We start from the raw sequence: 20,703 nt of genomic DNA on the forward strand, positions 1-20,703 counted from the left end.
GTGTAGTACTTAGTCCTTAGTACTCTGTCACTTCTTGGAACCAAATGTGGATGTAAAAGTGCATTTATTTGCCATTTCTCTTACATGTGTTGGGAGACTCTTGCTCTGCTGCCATTTTTTGTAGGCTCTGTTGAAAAGAATATTGTCTTCCAAGGAAGAAAGAACTCATTTTGCCTCCCTCTGCCATTTGCTTGGATGAGTGACGTCCCAGCGAGGTCTCTTCCATGATGAGGACATAAGTTTATTTTCTAGTTAATATGCACCCCCCTCCATCCCTGTTGCAAATATTTTCTCAGCATTGGTGGAAATGCTTAGTGGACTTCCTGCTTTAGTCACAGGAGCTTGTTCTGAAGCCAGCGATGACACTTTCGGTCATCTTCAGACCTCTTCAGGGCCTCTCAACCAGCAGCAGATGCACAATCATCTTGCCATGTGGTGAAAATCTTCTGGTCACTGTTTCCTTCCATCATGCAGAGGTGGGTTACTTGGGCTTCCTGTGGAAAGTGCTCAAGAGAAAGAGTGACTGCCAGGAAGTGGGGGGTACGCAAAGGACTGTAGCCTTCACCACATACCAGCTCACCTCCAGAGATGGGGGGGGGAGGGCTCCAACTTGGGCTGCCCTTGAATAACAGAACTCCTGTTATTTTTTTAAAAATCTGACTCTTAAATTTGCAAGAAATGCCGTAGATCTTGCTCACTGGGTGGCCACGCGGCCTCACAATTTATGCACACAAACACATTTAGAGATCTATTAAAAACACACACTGTGCTTGAATTTTATATAACCGGTTGGAATTGAATTTCTACAATTTGTATAGAATTCAAAAATGCAGTTACAAACCAGTGGCGTAGCGGGGGAGGGGCAAAGCACTAAGTTTTGCAGGGAGCCTCACCGCAGTATGCAAGCGGCCCCTCCCCTTCGGAGCCATTCCGGGTAGGGGGTGCCAAAAGGAGGCGAAAGTGCTTTGCCCCCTCTAGCTACGCCACTGCTACACACACACCCCCCAATCAGACCCCACGGACACGAGAAGAGGGTCCCTGAAGGCGCTGCAGGGGAGACAGTCCCCTTCCCCTGCCTGCCTGCGCAGCGCTCGGAGCTGCGGAGGCGGCCTCTGGGCGGTGCGTCTTTGCGCACGGCCTCTCCTACTTCCCGACCAGCTACCTCCCGAAGCAGCGGCGGGGGACGCGGCTCTCCGCCGAGCCCCGCGATCCGCAGGGTCGGGAGCCCGAAGGAGGTAGGTGGCTCAGCCCCCGGCCCGGGCAGGGTGTCCCCACGCGCCCCCGCACTCCCCAGCCCCGAAGGGCCGCTCGGGGACGCGCCGCGCTAGCGGGGCAGTTTCATGGGCGGGCGGGCGGACAGGCCGGCCGCATCGAGAAGCGCTGAGAGCTCCGGGCTCTGCTGCTGCTGCTGCCGCGGTGCCACCGCTAGGAGCGCCAGAGCACCGCCTTCCGGGCTCTGCCTGGGCGGCCGTCTGCTGCGCAGCTGCCCCTGCCCAGGGCGCGTCCTCCTTTGCAGCAGGGCCTGGGAGAGGGAGATCAGGGGGGTCATTTGGACCCTGCCCAGAAATGTCCTGGGAGCTGACATTTTCCTATCAGGCTTGGGGCTCTCACTGGGACATCTTGGGGACACTGCCACGAGCAGGCAGCTACTGGCAAGCCACATATGCTGGGCCAGGAATGCAGGCAAGACAGTGTCGCATGTGGGAGCTCAACCTGATTCTCACCAGACGCTCCAGCCTTCCCAGCATCAAGATCACATGCAGCTATCGGGGTGCTGCCTGCGACACTGACCACTCCCCGGTGTGCAGCAGAGTGAAACTGCCAGCAAAGCGACTGTCTCACAGAAAAAGGAAGGCGGACCTGGCATTGACACCAGCAAGACCAGGGACCAGGGAAAAGTGGAGTAATTTGCACAAGCACTTGAGGAATCTCTTCCAGGCCCGGATGATGCAGGTGCATCCAACAGATGGGGACATTTCAAGAATGCCGTTTACAACACCACCTTGTCCTTATTCAGCAAGAAGACCAACAAGACAGCAGACTGGTTTGAAGCCCACTCTGAGGAGTTGACACCAGTCATTGAGGAAAAGAGGAGAGAGCTCAAGCAGCATACAAAGCCCGTCCCAGTGAGCGCAACCTGCAGGTCCTCTGAGCTGCTCACAGCAAAGTCCAGCAGACTGCCAGGAGATGTGCTAACAACTACTGGCTCCAACTCTGTTCCTGGATGCAGATAGCAACTGAAACAGGCAACATCAAGGGGATGTATGATGGTATCAAGCAGGCCCTAGGTCCAACACAGAAGAGAATTGCCCCTCTGAAGTCTGCCACAGGCAAGGTCATCCAGGACCGGGCGCAGCAGATGGAACGCTGGGTGCAGCACTACTCTGAGCTATATTCCAGAGAAAATGTAGTTACCAAAGAAGCACTGAACAACATTGAGTGCCTGCCTGTGTTGGAGGAGCTTGACAGTGAACCAACCCTAGAAGAACTTAACATGTCCCTGGACTCCCTTGCCTCTGGTAAGGCACCTGGGAAAGACAGCATCCCTGCTGAGGTCCTAAAGTGCTGCAAAGAGATCATCACCACTGAGCTACATTAAATCCTGCCTCTCCTGGAGAGAAGGTGGAGTACCACAGGACATGAGGGATGCAAACATCGTCACACTGTACAAGAACAAAGGCGACAGGGGTGACTGCAATAACTACCACGGCATCTCTCTCCTTAGCGTTGTAGGAAAGCTGTTTGCCCGAGTTGCACTAAAGAAGCTCCAGGTACTTGCAGAGAACGTCTATCCAGAATCGCAGTGTGGATTCCGAGCCACCAGGTCCACCACTGATATGGTCTTCTCCCTTAGACAACTGCAGGAGAAATGCAGGGAACAACGACAGCCACTCTTTATAGCCTTCATAGATCTCACGAAGGCTTTCGACCTGGTCAGCAGGGACGGCCTCTTCAAGATTCTCCCCAAGATCGGATGTTCACCCAGGCTCCTTGGCATCATCAGGTCTTTCCATGAGGACAGGAAGGGCTCCACATCAGACCCCTTTGACATCCGAAGTGGAGTGAAGCAGGGCTGTGTTCTTGCCCCGACCTTGTTTGGGATTTTCTTCGCTGTCCTGCTGAAGCAGGCCTTTGGAACTGCAACAGAAGGCATCTACCTCCGGGCCAGATCAGATGGAAAGCTCTTCAACCTCTCCAGACTGAAAGTCCAAAGTCCAGCTGAAATGTCTGCGTGACTTCCTCTTTGCCAACGATGCAGCTGTCACTGCCCACTCTGCCAAAATTCTCCAGCAGCTCATGAATCGTTTTAGCAAGGCCTGCCAAGACTTTGGACTGACAGTCAGCCTGAAGAAAACACAGGTCATGGACTCACCTCCCTGCATTACAATCTCTGCGCATGAACTGGAGGTTGTCCATGACTTTGTGTACCTTGGCTCAACTATCTCTGACACTCTTTCTCTTGATACCGAGCTAAACAAATGCATCAGTAAAGCAGCTACCACGTTTTCCAGACTCACAAAGAGAGTCTCGTCCAACAAGAAGCTGATGGAACATACCAAGATCCAGGTCTACAGAGCTTGTGTCTTGAGTAAACTTCTGTACTACAGCGAGTCATGGACTCTTCGCTCACAAGAGGAGAGGAAACTGAAAGCAGTACACGGTCCCCTTGCAAGTAAACCAAACTGCAATTTAATTGCAATCTTGCCATTTTAAATTTAGTAACAAGTTATAGAGTGTTTTAAATTAACCACGTGGAATCAATACATGAGTGTTTTCAGCTTTAATTTTGTCATGTCCTACATTTGTCTTGGATGTCCCACATTTTGGGGTACCTGGTCCTCTTTTGCAGTTATGAGATCTGGGCACCCTGGTCCTGTTAGCCCAGGATAGAAAACGTGGCTGCCTCTCCATGAGTGACTGTTACAGGCCCATAGGCAAGATTCTAGAGGTGGGTGGGTGACTATTTCAGGGTAGGAAATTATGTCAGGTATATATACTGGTATCCCTCAACACCTGAAGTGGTAAAAGAGGAAGTAAAGAAGAAGAAGAGGAAGATATATACTGGTGCGCAAAATTAAAGGATAAGTATGGAGGAACATCAAAGACCCATAAATGCAAGGGTGGGCAAACTGCTGACTTGGGGGGGGGCATTGCCTACCCCCTCTTGCTACAGATCTGAACTGTTAGCCTTATTAACTCATGTCCCACATTTTGAGGTGCCTCATCCTCTTTTGTGGTTATGACGTCTGGTCACCCTCTCCTGTGAGCCTGGACTAGAAAACATGGATACTTCTCTATGAGTAACTGTCTTATTAACTCATGGTTAGTAAGTGGAATGGATGGAATTAAACTGAATGGAATTCTTGGTCCACCCAGAAACTTACAATCAAATTTGTGAAGGTGGCATTTGTCCTGTAACCTATTAAATTGTGTTAAAATTTCACCCACAATATTGTTGTGGTTCTGAATTTGTAACCGAAGTTTATTGGCATATGTATGGGGCTTAGAGGTGTTTGAGAAGACACAGGAGCAGAGGGTTGTTTCTGAATGGGAGGATTTGCTCACAAATCCTTCTCTACTTCTCTACTCTTTACTTCTCTACTCCTCTCCACCCACTGCTCCAGAACATATTCAAAACACCTAAGGTGGCAGTTCCTCATAATCTACTTCAAAATCTGGCTCTTTTAAACACATATCTACAGCCACAAAAGCACCCAGAAATGCCTGTTGTCTGTTTGTTCCATTTTTTAACGAATCACCCTGGAAGCTGAGCAGCAGTTCCCAAACCATGGGTTTGTCACCCACCAGTGGGGTCATGGCCCAATTTTGGGTGGTCTGTGAAACTGATAGGGTAGATTAGGCTATGTGCCCCAAGGGTTAAAGAACCTGCTACATGGGAGGGAGGACTGCTGCCCAGTCACCATTATAGCCACAGGGCACAATCCTAACCAGGTCTACTCAGAAGTAAGTCCTATTTTGTTCAATGGGACTTACTCTCAGGAAAGTGTGGTTAGGATTGCAGCCACAAACGCTTGAGTATCTGGTAAGGTGTAACTTTTTTTTAGGTTGGTCCCGAAGCTAAAAAGTTTGGGAACCACTGATATAGGCATGCTAGCAACATCACTGTTGGCTATTTTCTAGCCAAAAAACGAGCATAGCCACTGTTGCAGCCTCCAGGGTAGCTCTCAGTCCTCACCTGACCTGGGTGCAGATGCCTGCAGGCCTGTGGGGTTGGTACCCTTGCTCCCGGCACTGCTCTCAATCCTCACTTGCAGGTTGATGCTGATGTATGGAAGTACCAGGCCAGTCCTGGAGAGTTGGCAATCATTGTGATTCAGCTTAGGGAAGGTGCACCTGCGAGAGAAGAGGAAATGAAGATAATGAGACCCCTCCCCCCAAAATTAGAGTTTCCAGTAAAGGGGCTTTTGGGGAATCTGATGAGGGAGGTGAGTTCCTGCCACCTTCTTTCTCCTCAAGAGCCCAGGTTTCCCTGCATATGAATCTTGCAGGGCACGTTCTGCATGTATCTACACAGAAGTAAGCCCCACTGAGTTCAATGGGACTTCCTTCCACATGAGTGTGCGAAGGGCTGCAGCTTTCGTGTCTACTATCAAAAGTATATATATGGTATATGTTGTGTATGAAAGGGTTAACAGCCAGGGGGTGGGTCCGTAGAACAGCTGAGGAATTAAGAATGATCCCACTACTCAGGAGTCTGGAAATGATTATAGGGAAATTGGGGGGTGGAGTATAGGGATAGTTAAGTGGGGCTGTTGCCCATGTATTTTGCCCTTTTACTACTGATGCAATAAATGAATTTTATGGACTCCATCTGGTTGGCGGTATTTGACGTTGAACCCATGATATCACAGTATATAGCATGCTTATTTCTGCTTATTTTTTATTTCTTGAAGGGCTTTGGCATCTCTCAAAATGCGCCCTCTTGCAGTCTTTCAGAGTGAATCAAAAGATGTGCAGAAGATACAGGCAATGAAGCCAGACCTTACTGGTAAGTCTCTTTCTGTCAAAGAACAAGGAGACATTGGCCTTCCTCTGGGGAACTACAACCCTATTTACAGCAGAATCGTGAGCAGCCAGAAATTCCCACATTGCCACAGCTGTGACTATCCTCTAATTTACAGGTCTTTGTTGCTGTTCACACCATGGTTAATGCTAGCAAGACTATGCTGTGTTAAGGAAGAATGAGGCAGGTTCTATTCACAGACAATATCCTTAGCTTAGTCCAGGGCTTTTCAAATTGGGGCATCGTGATACCCCAGCCAGAGAGTCCTGGCCATTTTCCCCGTAAGGGCAGGGGAAGGCAGCAATGCGATCGTCAGGATTGTGTTGCTAAAGAGGCTGCAGAAACTGGGATATACTCACCAGTCCATGGAACAGCCTCCCAGGGGTGCAGGAAGCCCTGTGCGACCTTCTGCAGGGCTCCCCAGGTCTTAAAGAGTGAAAGTGCGGCGATCATGCTCAGGAGTGAAGTGCTATCGCTCCACTTTCACTTTTAAAGCTGCAGGGAGCCCTGCAGGTCACACAGGGCTCCCCGCACCTCCGGGAGGCTGCTGCAGGGACTGGTGAGTACATCCCAGAACCTGCAGCCCCCTTAGCGACACAATCCTGGCAATCATGTCGCTGCCTCCCCCAATGCCCCCGCAAGAACTTACTGCGGTTCAAACTCTCCTAGTGAGTTTGAAAACCACTGGCTTAGTCTTTTGTCTAAGAGAACACATGTCCCCCCTCCCGCAACTGGTTCACATCTACAATGAGAAGTGACAACCAGGCTGTAAACTACCCCTTTCCACTGACTCCTGGAATTTTATCTGGTGAGGAAGTCAGCAGAACTTCTCATTCTTAATACTGGGGTTGACTTAGATGTGATGTGAGGCAGTCTCATCGTCGTTTTCTGGGCATAGAAAGCACCTACAGGAGATGCAGGATTGAAGAACAGCCTTGGTACAGAGGGAGGGTGGAGCCATTCCCCTCTCCCAGTCCCCTGTGTAATTTTTCCAATGGATATTACCTACCCTTTCTCCACTGCTGTTAGGTGCATTAGCAGTGGAGGAAAGAAAGGCACGCATTGTAATCCTTGTATGCACCTCTAACATAGGTATAGTGAAGCCACCCAAAATGCTGCTTCCTTTAAACACTGTTTCATTGCAGCGTGTGATCGACAGCTACTGCAGCCGATGGGAACTGTGTATCGGTCTGGCTAGCACAGACAGTCAGCGCATGTGTCATATCCTCAGTGATGTCTCCTGTAGTGCTATTTTGGATGGCACTCAGCTTTGCAGGAACATATTCCTGCTTTACCTGAGCTATTGCTGTGCTATGAGAAAATGTTGAGCTGGAAGGTAGCAATATCAACATATGACTCTTGCTCATATCCTAGAAAACTGGCAAGCTCCTGAAGCACAAGCTCCATGTTCCTTCACCGTACATTTGGCGACAGGGCTCCCTTACGACAGTCAGGTTTCTTCTCCTTTGGTCAGTGACCCTCTCATGTGTCTCCCTGCCCACCAATGGCCAGAAGCCAAGTATCCATGCAGAACTGATGGCCCCATCTGGTATACGCAGAAATGTTCACGTAAGTCTTTGCTGCTGCCGCAATTCAAATAACTTCATTATGGATAGATTAATTGACCTCCTGGTTGGGCTTTGGGTGTTCAAGCTTGTGTTTTCTGAGCCGAGGCAAATGAAAGGCTTTTTCTGCGGATGCCGTTCACATGACAAGCAAGCAGCATCTGCTGTTTCTGTGACCAGGTCTTTCCCTTTGATTGGCGACTGTATCTTAGTAGCCAGGAACAAGACACAAGCTGTCTTTGCATATAAAAATTGGGGGCTCTTGTATCCTGAGCTATCGCCATCTCCTGCAGATGTGCTGGGTCTCTGTTCCAGCAGTTTTGCTTGTGAGGAACAGAGTGTAAGCTGGGACATGTCATGGGAACTGGAGGCCTCTATGGTTCAGGCCCTTTTGCTACAACAGGCCCCACAAAGTTTCTGAAGTCCTCAGCTCATTATCAGAACAAAAAAAATGACAAAACCTCCACCTTGGAATTAAGAACTGCTCCCTCCTTGGAGACCTTCTAGCAGGGACTTAAGACCTTTTCATTCAGGATGGCATTCAATAGCTGACAGGATGGACTGGTGTTTTAATCAAATGTAATTTTAACTGTTTCCATGTGATCCATCAGGGTTTGTCTTGTTTTTGTAGTTTTAATTGTTTTAAACTATTTTATTTCTGCAGTGTTTTAAACTCTGTAAGCCGCCTTGATTGCCCTTAGTGGGAGAAAAGCAGGGTATAAATCCTTTAAATAAATAAAATAATATTAATGAATATATTTTTCTTTTAGGTAAGAGAGATAGACAGCGTTACCTGATACCATCCTTACTCATAGCTAACCTCTTCCTGCTTGCATTTCTCTTGATCCGTTTCAGTGTTTACTACCATGGTAAGTTCTTAATTTCCTTCTCCTTTTTTGGAGTGTGTGTGTGTGTGTGTGTGTGTGTGTGAGAGAGAGAGAGAGAGAGAACGAGCACGAGCCCAAGAGACCAAAATATTTTTCTTGCCTTGGTGTTTCCTTTTGGTCTGCCTCCAAACGGACCTAAATGTGTCCACACAGGGATTTTTCATTTCCCTTAGCCTGCATCTGATTAGTCCCTCTGCCTGTGGCTTTTGAATCCTCATTCCCTGCAGTCTCTCCCAGCTTGCCCTGCATATGACCAGTTTAGGAGCTGAGGGCCCAATCCTATTCAGCTTTCCAGTACCAATGCAGTTGTGCCAATGGAGTATGCTGCATCCTGTGGTGGGGAGGCAGTCATTGAGGCCTCCCCAAGAGGTAAGGGAACATTTGTCCCCTTACCTCGGGGCTGCACTGAAGCTCAGCTCTAGAAAGTTGAATAGAATTGAGCCCTTAATCTCCTCCTTTGCTCCCCAACTTCAGCTACTACTGGAAATTGTAGTTGTCCTGCAGTAAAGGATTTGGGGGGGGGGGGGATAGAATGTGTTGCTCCTTCCACTTGCTCCAGAAAGCAAGGTCAGAACATGAAATGTCTTTCCATGATGCCTTGGGAGGGTAGCCACATCCTAATTAGGGTCCTATCCAGCTCCATGGCAGAGGCTTTTTGACATAGCTCAAACCTAAGCCTGTTTCTTGGACTGGAGATCAAGAATCACTGCTTGATGTTTGGCATATTTGGCATATCTAATTGAGGAGTTTACACCCACCAGTTCAAATTGAGCCTTTGAAATGCTGTAGTTCCTCCTCCACAGGAACAGGCTGAAGAAGATAGTGAATAACGTTTCTTGCTTTCTTTTGACATATCTCTAGCTTTGACGCATTTCCCAGGTGTCCCTTCCTGCCCACAAGGCTGGCATGAGCACATGGGCAGATGCTACTTCTTCTCGAATACGGAAGCCTCCTGGATTTTCAGCCAGAGCAATTGTTCTTCATTCGGAGGCTCCCTGCTTATGTTTGACACACTGGAAGAAATGGTGAGAGAGCTTAGGATGGTCCTGAGTCTTAGGATGGGTCTGAAGCAAGTGTGTATCATTGCAAGCAACTGTTGTCTGATCAAAGCCTCAGTTTGGTGTTTTTCATCCAAGATTCCACAGAATCCTTGGGTTCTCCAGAGTTTCTATGACAATTTACAGCTTCCCACCTCAGGTCTTTCTTACTTGTTGGGTTGTGGGAGCGGGTCAGGGGCTTCTGCAGGATATCATAACATACTACAGGAGTTTCTCCAACAAAAAAAGGCTTATAAATCCCTGCTGTTGGGCGGTAGGAGCCAACCCATCGCGGGTTATCCTCTTGTGTGTGAGGGAGATGCTGCAGGGTGCATTGCTGGGCTAGAGCGCTGTTTCATGCTCAGCTAGGAGTGCTTTTCTCATGTGCCTCATTCAGTTCAAGTGCTGTGGCTTTTTCTTTCAGATGCAGTCTTAGCTGCCATTGTCCTCTTGTAATAGCTTGTGCCTTTTAGAACCTTGTGACTGGATTGTGAAACTGCCCTCAATGACTGTGGGCACTTCAGTTGGCAGAGAATGTGATACCCCTTCTTGTCACAGTTGGGTTCTGTCGAAGACTTGTTCGATACAATGCCTCTTTTCCCAGGCCCTATTCCCCCTCCTTCAAGAAAGTGCTTTTTTCTTCCCACCTTTCCAATAAACCACATGGGAAAAGGACCACTTGTATACAGATCCCAGGCTGTTCTGGTGGCTTCTGCACCGATTGGTTTCAGCCTTTTTAAAAATGTTGCTATAATGCATAAGACTTCACAGTAGTGATAGTAAATGTCACAGCTAATTGCAGTGTGCTGGGATTCCTTTGTCCACTGAATAGCGCAAGGATTAAATTCAGGTGATGGTGGACTACATGTTGAGGAAATAAGCTTAGTGCGCAGTCTTTGTGTGCCTGCTCAAAACAAAGTCCTGTTGACTTCCGTGGCGCTTAGTTTCAGGCATAGGACTGCAGCCTTACTGTGTCTAATTTTGACCGTAACCCTCCCAATCTGCAAAGGAAGTGGGAATACTAACCGTATATTGCAACATATAGAAATAGTTGCCAGTTTGTTTCCAACTGTGACTCAAGGTACTGATTATTGACTTATTGTCACCATAAAGAGCTTGGGGTCAAAGCACCTGTCTCTGCTAGGTGGGCCAAGAGGCACCTTGTAAATGGTTCTCTTATACTTGGTAGGGGGAGAGAAGCTGTGGGCACCTCAGCAAGAGTGCCAGTCACCATTTGCTGATGTCCCATTTGGGACAGGGAACTTTTTAATCATTTCTTTGCTTTGTTAATTTTTTTGTCAAATGTGGCATATAAATATTTATATGATCGGCAGCCCAATCCTATGCATGTCTACTCAGAGGTAAGTCCCGTTAGAGTCAGTGGGGCTTACTTCCAGGAAAGTGTAGATAGGAAGATGTTACACTCCACCCCTCTGCTCTTCCGAGATGGATATGTTCTTTAAAATACCTGAAGGGCAACATATGAGTCTGCCTGTTCCATAAGATCTTTAAAGAAGGCTCCCTGAGGGTCCACAACTTGTGGGGACATGTAAGAGGGCTTTCTCAGGCGTGGCTGCTTCCTTGTGGAATTCTCTCCCACATGAGGCACAGTGTACCAATGTTTTGGAAGTTACTGAAGGTTTCCTTATTTCAGCAGGCTTTCTCCAATCCCCTCTGCTGCCTTTTGTATTTTTATGTTTGCCCTCTTCCTTGTTAGAGTAATGGTTTTTGCTTAAGTTTTTTAGTTTTGATATTTTGACTTTAAAAAAAATTCTCTTATGAACCTCCTGAGATGCAGTATGAGAAAGGTGAGATCTAACGCATCTTAAATACATAAAATAATGTATTTTGAAAAAAGAATTTTTTTTTTAAGGACTATATCATAGATACCCAAATCCATCTGTACAATTGGATTGGCCTTCAGAGGGAGGATGTCGAACAGCCCTGGCACCTGCCAAATGATTCAGTCTTCAGAGACAGGTGAGTGCTCCTCCGCTTTCTCCAGAACTTCAGAAGGTAACAGATTCGGGATACTGGAGGCCATTTTTAAAATGTGTTGATATGAAACACTTCCTATATTTTTTTGTCCCGGTTGGGGTTGTGGTGTGGTGATTCTTGGTCAGTTTTTCCTGTTTGGGTAACCAGTTCCTGATGACAAATCTCAGCTGTTTGATATGCAGCTGATATTTGGGTTACAGAAACTCCCACACATCTTGTTTTTAGGTTTATTTTTTTAATGAAATATACTGGACATGATGCTTAATTCTGTGTCTAATGTTCAGATTAAAAAATGTGTGGAAATTGCATGTTTAAAAAGTGTAAACACACCCACAGGTAGGCACAAGTTTGAACTGGGACTGAAACAATCTCTCTGCTGCCTGAGGCAATGGCTTTGCCATCCTCTGCATGTACCAGCCCAGATTCTAGCCTTTCCCAATGAAAGAATCCCCTCTTTGTTGTAGTTCAAGCTGTGAAATTCCAAACAGACAGAGGCACCTGACACCTGTGCTCTTGTTGCAGCTTCCCCATCACAGGGGAAGGCCGCTGTGCCTACTTGAACGAAAACGAAGTCAGCTCAACGTGGTGTGACAACAGGCGGTATTGGATCTGTAGAAAACCCTGAAGAAGAAAAAAGACAGTGCAGGTACTGAAAGGGGTGGGTGTGCCAGGAACAGCTGAACTGGGCTTGGCGTCTTTTGTGAGCGGGCACTTTCACCAACCTGCTCCATCTGGGAGCCTGGCAAGTTGTCCATCAGGACCAGAAGAGGGAGTACACCCATGCACGTGTCTATGATATTTTGTATTGTCCTGGTTTTCAATACCTGCAAGCTGCTTTTAGGAGCCAGCGTTGGCTTGAGATGGGGGACAAATGTAGCTATGGGGAAGGGCCCAGCCTAGAGTGAGTGTGGCGTGAATGGCTTCAATCCAAAGGAAGAAGGTACCAGAGGATGGTGGGGCAGGGGGAAGAATGCCGTTTTCCTGCCTTCAAGGGCTCCACCATGGCTAAGGCAAAAGGGACTGAAGTCTGCAAGAGGGGTCAAAAAGTCCAGCCCTAAACCCAAGAGAAGTTGGGAGACAGGAAGCAGTCGCTTCCCTGCTGTAGAGTCTGAGAGACGGCCCTCTCGCTGCCCTAGTCCTCCCTGGACAGAATATTTAGGTGTGGTCCTGGGTACCAGGTGGGGGAGGATGGGTGTGGGCTTCATTCCAGCGGAGGCACCTGCTCCTTTGCATTCTGTGCCTGTCGATATGGGTCTTCTGTTGCAACAAACATGGACGTGCAGACAGGATGCATAGGAGAGCCAGCTTCACTCTTTGCTGAAGAGTATTGTCTGCAGCCTGCCATCATTGAACAAATACAGGCTTCAGTTATGAATCAAATTTAACAGAGACACGAATAGGAAATTTGGAGGAATTTGACACAGCTGTCCATTCAGTTCCCTCTCCAAGTTTTCCTTATGGTCAAATGGGGAATAGCAAGATTCAGTAATATATTTTGAGGTGTCCATGTAGGTGTTCTTTTAATAAAATGAAACTTAATTTTCAGGTTGTCAGCTACAGAATGCAAGGACTGGAAGAGGCTGGTGCTGCTCCATCTTTCCTCTCCAGCTTAGTGGAGCAGTTAACGCTTGGCTGCTGTTGATCTCCCCCCTCAGCCGTGAAGTCGGTTGAGGAACCTCATTAGCTGCACTTGTCCTCTCTGTTGAGAGCCCCATGCTGTGCATACTGCTGGATGGCAGCACGCCTCCCACGCTGGTGCTGACTGCCATAAAGCACCTTCTCATCTGCTCCGTAGCTTCTCCCACCACTCACTGGAGTGGGTAAGTCAGCGAGAGAGATGGGAGGAAATGGCTGGGGTTGAATGGGCAAGCCATTGGCAGTGCCAGCAGCGCCAGCACCACCATATCCTTTTTGCACCACACTTTGCAGAGAAGGTCAATCAGATTCGGCATGACTTAGACGCTGCTGTGGGCATATCTAGTGATGTCCCCGGGGAACCTGTCTATCCTACTATTTGGGATTCTTTTCAGCTTGTAGAGCCTGAGGATGTGGACAGGATTCTCTGGAGTGTGAGACCTGCTGCTTGCCCGCTCGACCCTTGCCCAGCATGGCAATTAGGGCTGCCCGGGAAGGGCTGGCCGAGTGGACAGAGAGGGTGGTGAACTCATCTCTGAGGGAGGGGGTGCTCCCGCCTGCCTTGAAGCAGGCGATGGTGCACCCCCTCCTGAAGAAGCCCTCCCTGGATCCCACTAATTTAAACAACTTTCGGCCAGTCTCGAATATCCCATTCCTGGGCAAGGTGGTGGCGTCCCAGCTTCAGAGGGTACTGGAGGAAACGAATTATCTGGACCCATTCCAATCTGGCTTCAGGCCGGAGTTTGGGATGGAGACTGCCTTGGTCGCCTTGGTGGATGACCTTCACCGGGGAATGGACAGGGGGAGTGCGTCCCTGTTAGTCCTGCTGGACCTCTCGGCGGCTTTCGACACCATTGACCATGGTGTCCTTCTGGGTTGGCTGGCCGGGTTGGGGCTTGGAGGCACTGTTTTGAAGTGGTTCCGCTCCTTCCTGGCTGACAGATCACAGAAGGTGGTGCTGGGGGACGCTTGTTTGGCACCCCGACCTCTTAGGTTTGGGGTGCCGCAAGGTTCCATCTTATCCCCCATGCTCTTTAACATCTACATGAAGCCGCTGGGAGAGGTCATCCGGGGGTTTGGAGTGGGGTGCCATCAATATGCCGACGACACCCAGCTTTATCTCTCCTTTCCCCCTGATTCTGAGAAGGCGGTTGGGGTCCTGGATCACTGTCTGGAGGCGGTTAGGGGCTGGATGTGGGCGAACAAGCTGAAATTAAATCCAGATAAGACAGAGGTGCTTTTGGTTCGGAAATCCACAGCTCAGGTATTGGACTATCATCCTGCTCTGAATGGTGTTGCACTCCCTCTGAAGGAGCAGGTCCGCAGCTTGGGGGTTCTCCTGGATCCACAGCTGCACCTGGAGTCCCAGGTGGTGGTGGTGGCCAGGGGAGCCTTTGCTCAGCTTCGGCTGATTCGCCAGCTGCGACCGTACCTGAGCTGTGCGGACCTGGCCACGGTAACCCATGCCCTAGTGACATCTAGTTTAGATTATTGCAATGTAGGGCTGCCTTTGAAAACGGTCCGGAAATTACAACTAGTACAGAACGCGGCTGCTCGTGTGGTTGCTGGGGCACGTCGGTTTGACTCTGTCGAGCCGTTGCTTCGGCGACTACACTGGCTGCCGGTTCTGTTCCGGGCCCAATTCAAGGTGCTAGTTTTGACTTTTAAAGCCCTTTATGGCTCGGGCCCGGGGTATTTGAGGGACCGCCTCCTTCCTTACAATCCTGCCTGTACTCTTAGATCATCTGGGGGGGCTCTTTTGACTGTGCCGCCACCAAGAGATGTGAGAGGGGCGGCGGCCAGGAAGAGGGCCTTCTCAGTGGTGGCCCACGAACTTTGGAATACCCTTAGAATTGAGAACTGCTCCCTCGTTGCTAATATTTCTGCGTGGACTGAAGACCTTTTTATTTCAAAAAGCTTTTAACTGTTGACAGGCTGGCTGGCTTTCTTCTTTTATATTAGAATCCACAGGGTTTGTTTTTAGATTTTTAATTATTTGAAAACTGTTTTTATTATTGTTTTTAATTGTTAATTTTGTATTTTTAATTGTTGTAGGCTGCCTTGTGTGCCCATGGGGCAAAAAGGCGGGATATAAATTAATAAAATAATAATAATAATAATATCCCATTGGCTGTTGTTGACGTTGCAGAATCTTTGCTGTTTTCTTAAGAAAATCTAGTCTTGGTGACTCTAGATTTACTTAAGCCATTTCTGCTCAGCACTGCCTGTTGCCCTGATGCAACAGGGATCAAATGTCACCTGTGGGCTGGGCAGAAATGGGTTAAAGAACCATTGCAGTTGCTGAAACTCTCCTGGAAGGTGATGGGGAGACGGGGTGACCAGACTCCAGCAAGAATCATGGGCTCCCTGAATGTGCCTGGCTAGGCCTGCTGTCTGAAGCTGGCCTGGAAGCCAAGAGTTGCATTGGACCCTAATGTGGAGTCTTTTTGATTTTTCAGAAAACCTTCCAGTTGGGAAGCATCAGGAAGCTGGACCAAATAGTTACCCCTCTCCCCTAGTTACCCCTCCATCTGCTGTGGATACAGCTCTACTATGGATTACTGTGGATCTACTATGAGGCATCATTCTTAATGATTTTACTTATTGTTAGACATTGTAAATTTTTTTTTAGTAACTCTGCAAGCCACCCTGCTATTTGCTGTGGTGTGGGAAAGTGCAGACTTACTGTCTTGTTGTAAAACAATCTCCTTGTTGTAAAAACTTTATTCTTTGTCTTCTTTGAAAGAAGATGAAGAAGAAACAAGTACTTAGGATACATTTCACTAGAATACTGGAGAAATAAAAATAAGTTTTCAAGCATGAATTTGTTGTTGTGAAGAAAGGGACTCACCTTTGAAAATGCTTCCTGCCTCCTACCCTTGTAGACAGTTACTTTTCAGCATGCTCACTTTTATGCTTAAGAAGACTGGATTGAACCCAAAAGCTCTGTCCATACTCCTGGCATTTATTAGGCTTCTCCAATGTAAGGCTGCTCGGTGATAGTGAATAAAACTATTCCAGTGACAGAATCTTTTTCTGCAAACCTGACACATGTAGGGTTTCTCCCCTGTGTGGGTTCTCTGGTGAGATGTAAGATGGTGCCATGTGTAAAACTTTCTCTCCTGTGTGCATTCAGTGATTAGATGTGAGGCTGTTCCTGTGGCTGAAGCTCTTCCCACACTTCCAGCATGTATAGGGTTGCTCCCCAGTGTGGGTTCTCTGATGAATTCTAAGGTTGCTCAGGAGACTAAGGGCACAATCCTAACTGTCAGTTAGGGACCCTGGGAGGGTGACAAACGTGCCGTAAAGCATGTTTGTGCCTCCTCAAAGGGAAGCCAGGTTGGTGCTCCGAGAAGCGCCGGCCTGCGGAGGCTGATAGATGCCTCTGCACCGGCTTCCCCTCTAGTGCCTGCGTTGGCCCCACAGGGCTGACACAAGCGAAAAAGGTAGGCGTGGGGGGGAGGGCGGGCGGGAGGCATTCCTGGGCGGGGGAGGGAGGGCAATGGGCGGCCCCAGCGGCAGGCAGGGAGCGGGAGGCAGGGCCGAGATCTGGGAGTTAAGCCGGATCCCAACCCCCGTTCCCAGGGAAAACGGAGTGGCCTCAAGCTGCTCTGCACACCTCAGACTTGTGCCACCTCAAGAGGTAGCGCAAGTCTGAGGAGACTCATAAGCGCCGGCAATCCTTACCCAGGGGTAAGGGGGAAAGTTTCCCCTTGCCTCTGGTTAAGCTGCTTCTGGCCACAATCCTGCGCTGGATACAGCACAAGCCTCCTAGCTTGCCTGTTCCAGCACAAGTTAGGATTGTATCCTAAAGCTCTTTCCACACTCTCACATGTATACTGTTTCTCCCTGGTGTGTGGTGATGATAACCAAGGCTGACACATTCCTGGAAGGCCTTCCGCATTCCTGGAACCCTGTGTGGTTCCTGTGATGGGACCTAAGCTCACTGCTGCAATTGAAACTCTTTCCACATTCTGGCATGCATGGGTTTTCTCCAGTTAATGACGGTCAGTAAGACTGCTTTTGTGAGTAAAGTTTTTTCCTCAAACTTGGTGTACATAGAGTTTCTTCCATGTGTGGCTTTGATAATAGAAAGCAAGGGAGCCTGCTGCTGCTGAAGCTTCTTCTATGCTCTTGACAAGTATAGGGTTTCTCACCCATGTGGGTTCGCTGGTGGTGGCTAAGGCTGACCCACTGATTAAGCCTTTTCCACACTCTTGACGTATATATGGTTTCTCCCGTGTGGGTTCTCTGATGGAAAGTAAGCTTGTCCTTGAAATTAAAGCTCTTTCCACACTTCTGGCACAAATAGGGCTTCTCTCCTGAGTGAGTCTGATAATGGGATGTCAGCTGTGACTGAAGCGCCTTCCACACTCCTAGCGTTTATAGGGTTTCTCCCCTGTGTGGGTTCTCTGGTGGTAAGTAAGATTGTCCCTGAGGCTGAAGCTCTTTCCCCACTGCTGACATGTGTAGGGTTTCTCCCCTGTGTGGGATATTTGATGGGACGTGAGATGGCCATTCTGAGTAAAGCTCTTCCCGCAAATCTGGAATGCATATATGGTTTCTCTCCTGTATGGGTTCTTTGATGGGCCGTCAGGTGGCTGCTTTGACTGAAGCTCTTCCCTGACTCAAGCCCTCACTGCAATTCAAATGGAATTGTACCAGGACAGGAAAAGCTGCAGGGTAAGAGAAAGAAGTGGAAAATATGGACATTTTCACTTTGGCAGTAAGTTCAAGAGGAAAATCCCCTCTGAGATAGGGGGAGAGACCCCCCAGCTGTCCCTGCCCATCTTCCTCACCTGGACCAGATGGGAAGCAGCCATTTCTGTTTCTCCACAAGAACCTGATGGGTTGGTTTTCACTGGCCCCCATCTCTCCACTGCCTGTCAGGGAGAGAAAGCAGGAGAACCATACAAGGATATTCATCTTATACACACTTCATATCAAATATTCTTGTTTGAATCTTTTCTGCTAATTGCAGTAAGGGTGCAATCCTAAACCCTTATGTCAGTACTTTCCAGCCAGTGGGAAGTGTGCTGCATCCTGTAATTGGGTATCATTCATGGAGGCCTCCTCAAAGTAAGGGAATGTTTGTTCCCTTACCTCAGAGCTGCATTGCTCTTAAGTCAGTGCTGGAAAGCCCTTAGCCCTGGTTTAGAGCAATTCCTGGAGGAGGAGCAGTTCATGAATGGCTGCTAACCCCGAGGGCGACTTGTTACATATCTCCAAGTGCAGAGGCCGTCTGCGTTGGGAGGTTTACCTTTGTGCCTGGCCTGTGGGTTCCAGAGAGGCATTTGGGAAGTTCAGCGGCAGAATCTGCCCAAGGAGCCCCAGCCCTCCACAGAGGACCTCCAGGAAAAAGGGACAGAGGGACTGGCAGAAAAATTGAGAGCTCAGCAGCAACAGCACCTAGGCTTGAAGACAGGGGAGCCAGGGTGGGGGAATCCCCAGGCCCCAAAACAAATTATGCAGTACAAAACAATTTTATTACAAAATAAATGTCGGTACCTTGATCTCAGCCTAACTAGGGCTGCATTTCCGCTACAGCTTTAATCCACTTTCAATGCACTAGTTTCCCAATACATTCTGGAGACTGTAGTTTGTTAAGGGTGGCTCTCACAGCTCTCAGATTCCTTAACCCACTACAGTCCCCCTAGAATGTGTTGGAGGAACAGAAGTGCATTGGAAGTGGATTAAAGCTGTAGTGGAAATGCAGCCCAGGTCTTCTCCATAAGCACCAATATGTGTTAATACCAATGGTGTACCCAGGTCTTCTGGTGCCCAGGGCAACACCTGATGTCATGATGCCATGCAGCGTCATGACGTCATCTGCACACTCGTGCTCCAACCGCTTCCCGACAGGAAGTAGTGGAGTGTGAGAACGTGCTTGGCAGCTGGCTGGGCGAATTTGTCCAACTGGCTACATGTGCTCCAACTGCTTCTTGATGGATAAGCAGTTGGAGTGCATCCTCTGGTGCCCCCCAAATGGTACCCAGGGCATGTATCATGTTTTGCCACAGGGGCGGTATGCCTCTGATTAGTACAGTTCAGACATGGGAAAGTGAAGCATACACCTTCAGACCAGAATGACAAGGCCAGCAGTAGGTGACCCCCAGTTCAGTTCACAGAATTCCCAGGCCCAGATAGTCAGCTCCACCTGTGTCTGCAACACATGGCCTTGAACCAAGTCAGCCTGTGTTTTGGTACTGTCTGAAAGTGAAGTTAACAGTATGGAGTACAAAGATAGGTCTGGAGCAAAGAAGAAAAAGGAGGAAGACAATGACAAATCCAAAAAAAAAAAAAAAAAGCCAGGCAAGTTTATGCCACCCAGGCTTGGTTTCAAAATCATCACCCAGGAATGGGGGAGAGAGTGCAAGGCAGTCCATGGGTGCCCCTGCATTGTTGGAAGGAGAAAAGGTCCACGAGGAGAACTGTGCTGGGAAAGAAGAGGAGAAACACAGTAGCACTACTCAGAGGAAGGAAATCATCCCAGGAGGTCTGGTCTAGAGGGCAGGAGGTCTGGTCTAGAGGGTAGAGCCTCCATTTGCCTGAAGATTAACATCCACAAGGTCGCCAGTTCGAGGCCACCGGCACCGTGTGACCTTGAAGCAGCTGGCAAGCTGCAGCTGAGCTGTTCCATCTGCTCGGAGCGTGGGAGGATGGAGGCCAGAATGTTAAACCAGATCGGAGTGTAACATCTTGAATGTGGTGGTTCTTGAAAGAGAGAACCTTCTTTCAATTTGTAAAAATCCCTGCGTGGATTTAATAAGCCTGCCTGTGTAAACCGCCTTTAATAAAGTCTTGAATAAAGACCAAGAAAGGCGGTATATAAATACTGTATATTATTATATTATTATTATCCCATTCAAATCCAGGTTTTCAGGCAGTTTCAGTCTTACTCCTGTTCAGTTAAAAGTGGCATTTAAAAACTTGTTTTAAAAAGGTAGTAGCTTCTGGTCTGTAGTGACAATTGAAGAGGGGGCCAGCAGGCATCTTGCCCCGGCCCCAGTGCCAGCTCTCAGCAGCAGCCCTGGTAGCAGTAGCTCTGCCCTGCCGCCCACCCCATCCTGGGCCATCCTAAATAAAGCTCACTTACCCTTGCCGAGCATGCCCAGTTGCACAGGCTGAAGCTGGCAGCCCTGGAAAAGGCACCTGATCTGTCTTGCTTAAGAGAAATTCCATGAAACATGATCAGAAACCCTTCCCGGAGTCTCCACTTGCACACAGACTGGGACTGGGATGGTCCACCAACACTTTCCTTTGGGAATAAATTGAAATTGTTCAGGACAAGTTCCAAGCTGGGGAAAGGCAGAGAGTGGGCAAGCTCCGTTCCTGGCACTGCAGCCTCGCCCTTGCTAGCTCTCTGAGATGGTGCCTCGTCTGAAAGCATCGCTGCTGAGAAGCCAGTCTGGTCTCTGTTTCCCAGCTGTCAGTCTTCTTCCAGCCATTCTTGAATCCTGCATCAACTCCACTTGCAGCTTGTTCTTTTGATTGCTCTTTAACTTAACCCACAATCATGCGCTCTACTCGTGTATCAATTGAGAGACTCTCTCTTC

At 48.6% G+C, this 20,703-nt stretch overlaps 1 protein-coding gene across 1 annotated transcript; it reads left to right on the top strand.

Moving 5' to 3' along the window:
• The first annotated feature begins 1,160 nt into the window (after positions 1–1,160).
• Positions 1,161–15,269, top strand: LOC136659954 (early activation antigen CD69-like). Its single transcript, XM_066636842.1, has 8 exons — positions 1,161–1,235; positions 5,916–6,010; positions 7,400–7,594; positions 8,361–8,459; positions 9,339–9,502; positions 11,388–11,494; positions 12,035–12,158; positions 13,059–15,269. The coding sequence occupies exons 2-7, from the start codon at positions 5,935–5,937 to the stop codon at positions 12,135–12,137; spliced, it is 744 nt and encodes a 247-aa protein (XP_066492939.1). The 5' UTR covers positions 1,161–1,235; positions 5,916–5,934; the 3' UTR covers positions 12,138–12,158; positions 13,059–15,269.
• Positions 15,270–20,703: the final 5,434 nt, after the last annotated feature.

The sequence above is a fragment of the Tiliqua scincoides genome, chromosome 9, assembly GCF_035046505.1.
Source record: "Tiliqua scincoides isolate rTilSci1 chromosome 9, rTilSci1.hap2, whole genome shotgun sequence".
NCBI lineage: Eukaryota > Metazoa > Chordata > Lepidosauria > Squamata > Scincidae > Tiliqua > Tiliqua scincoides.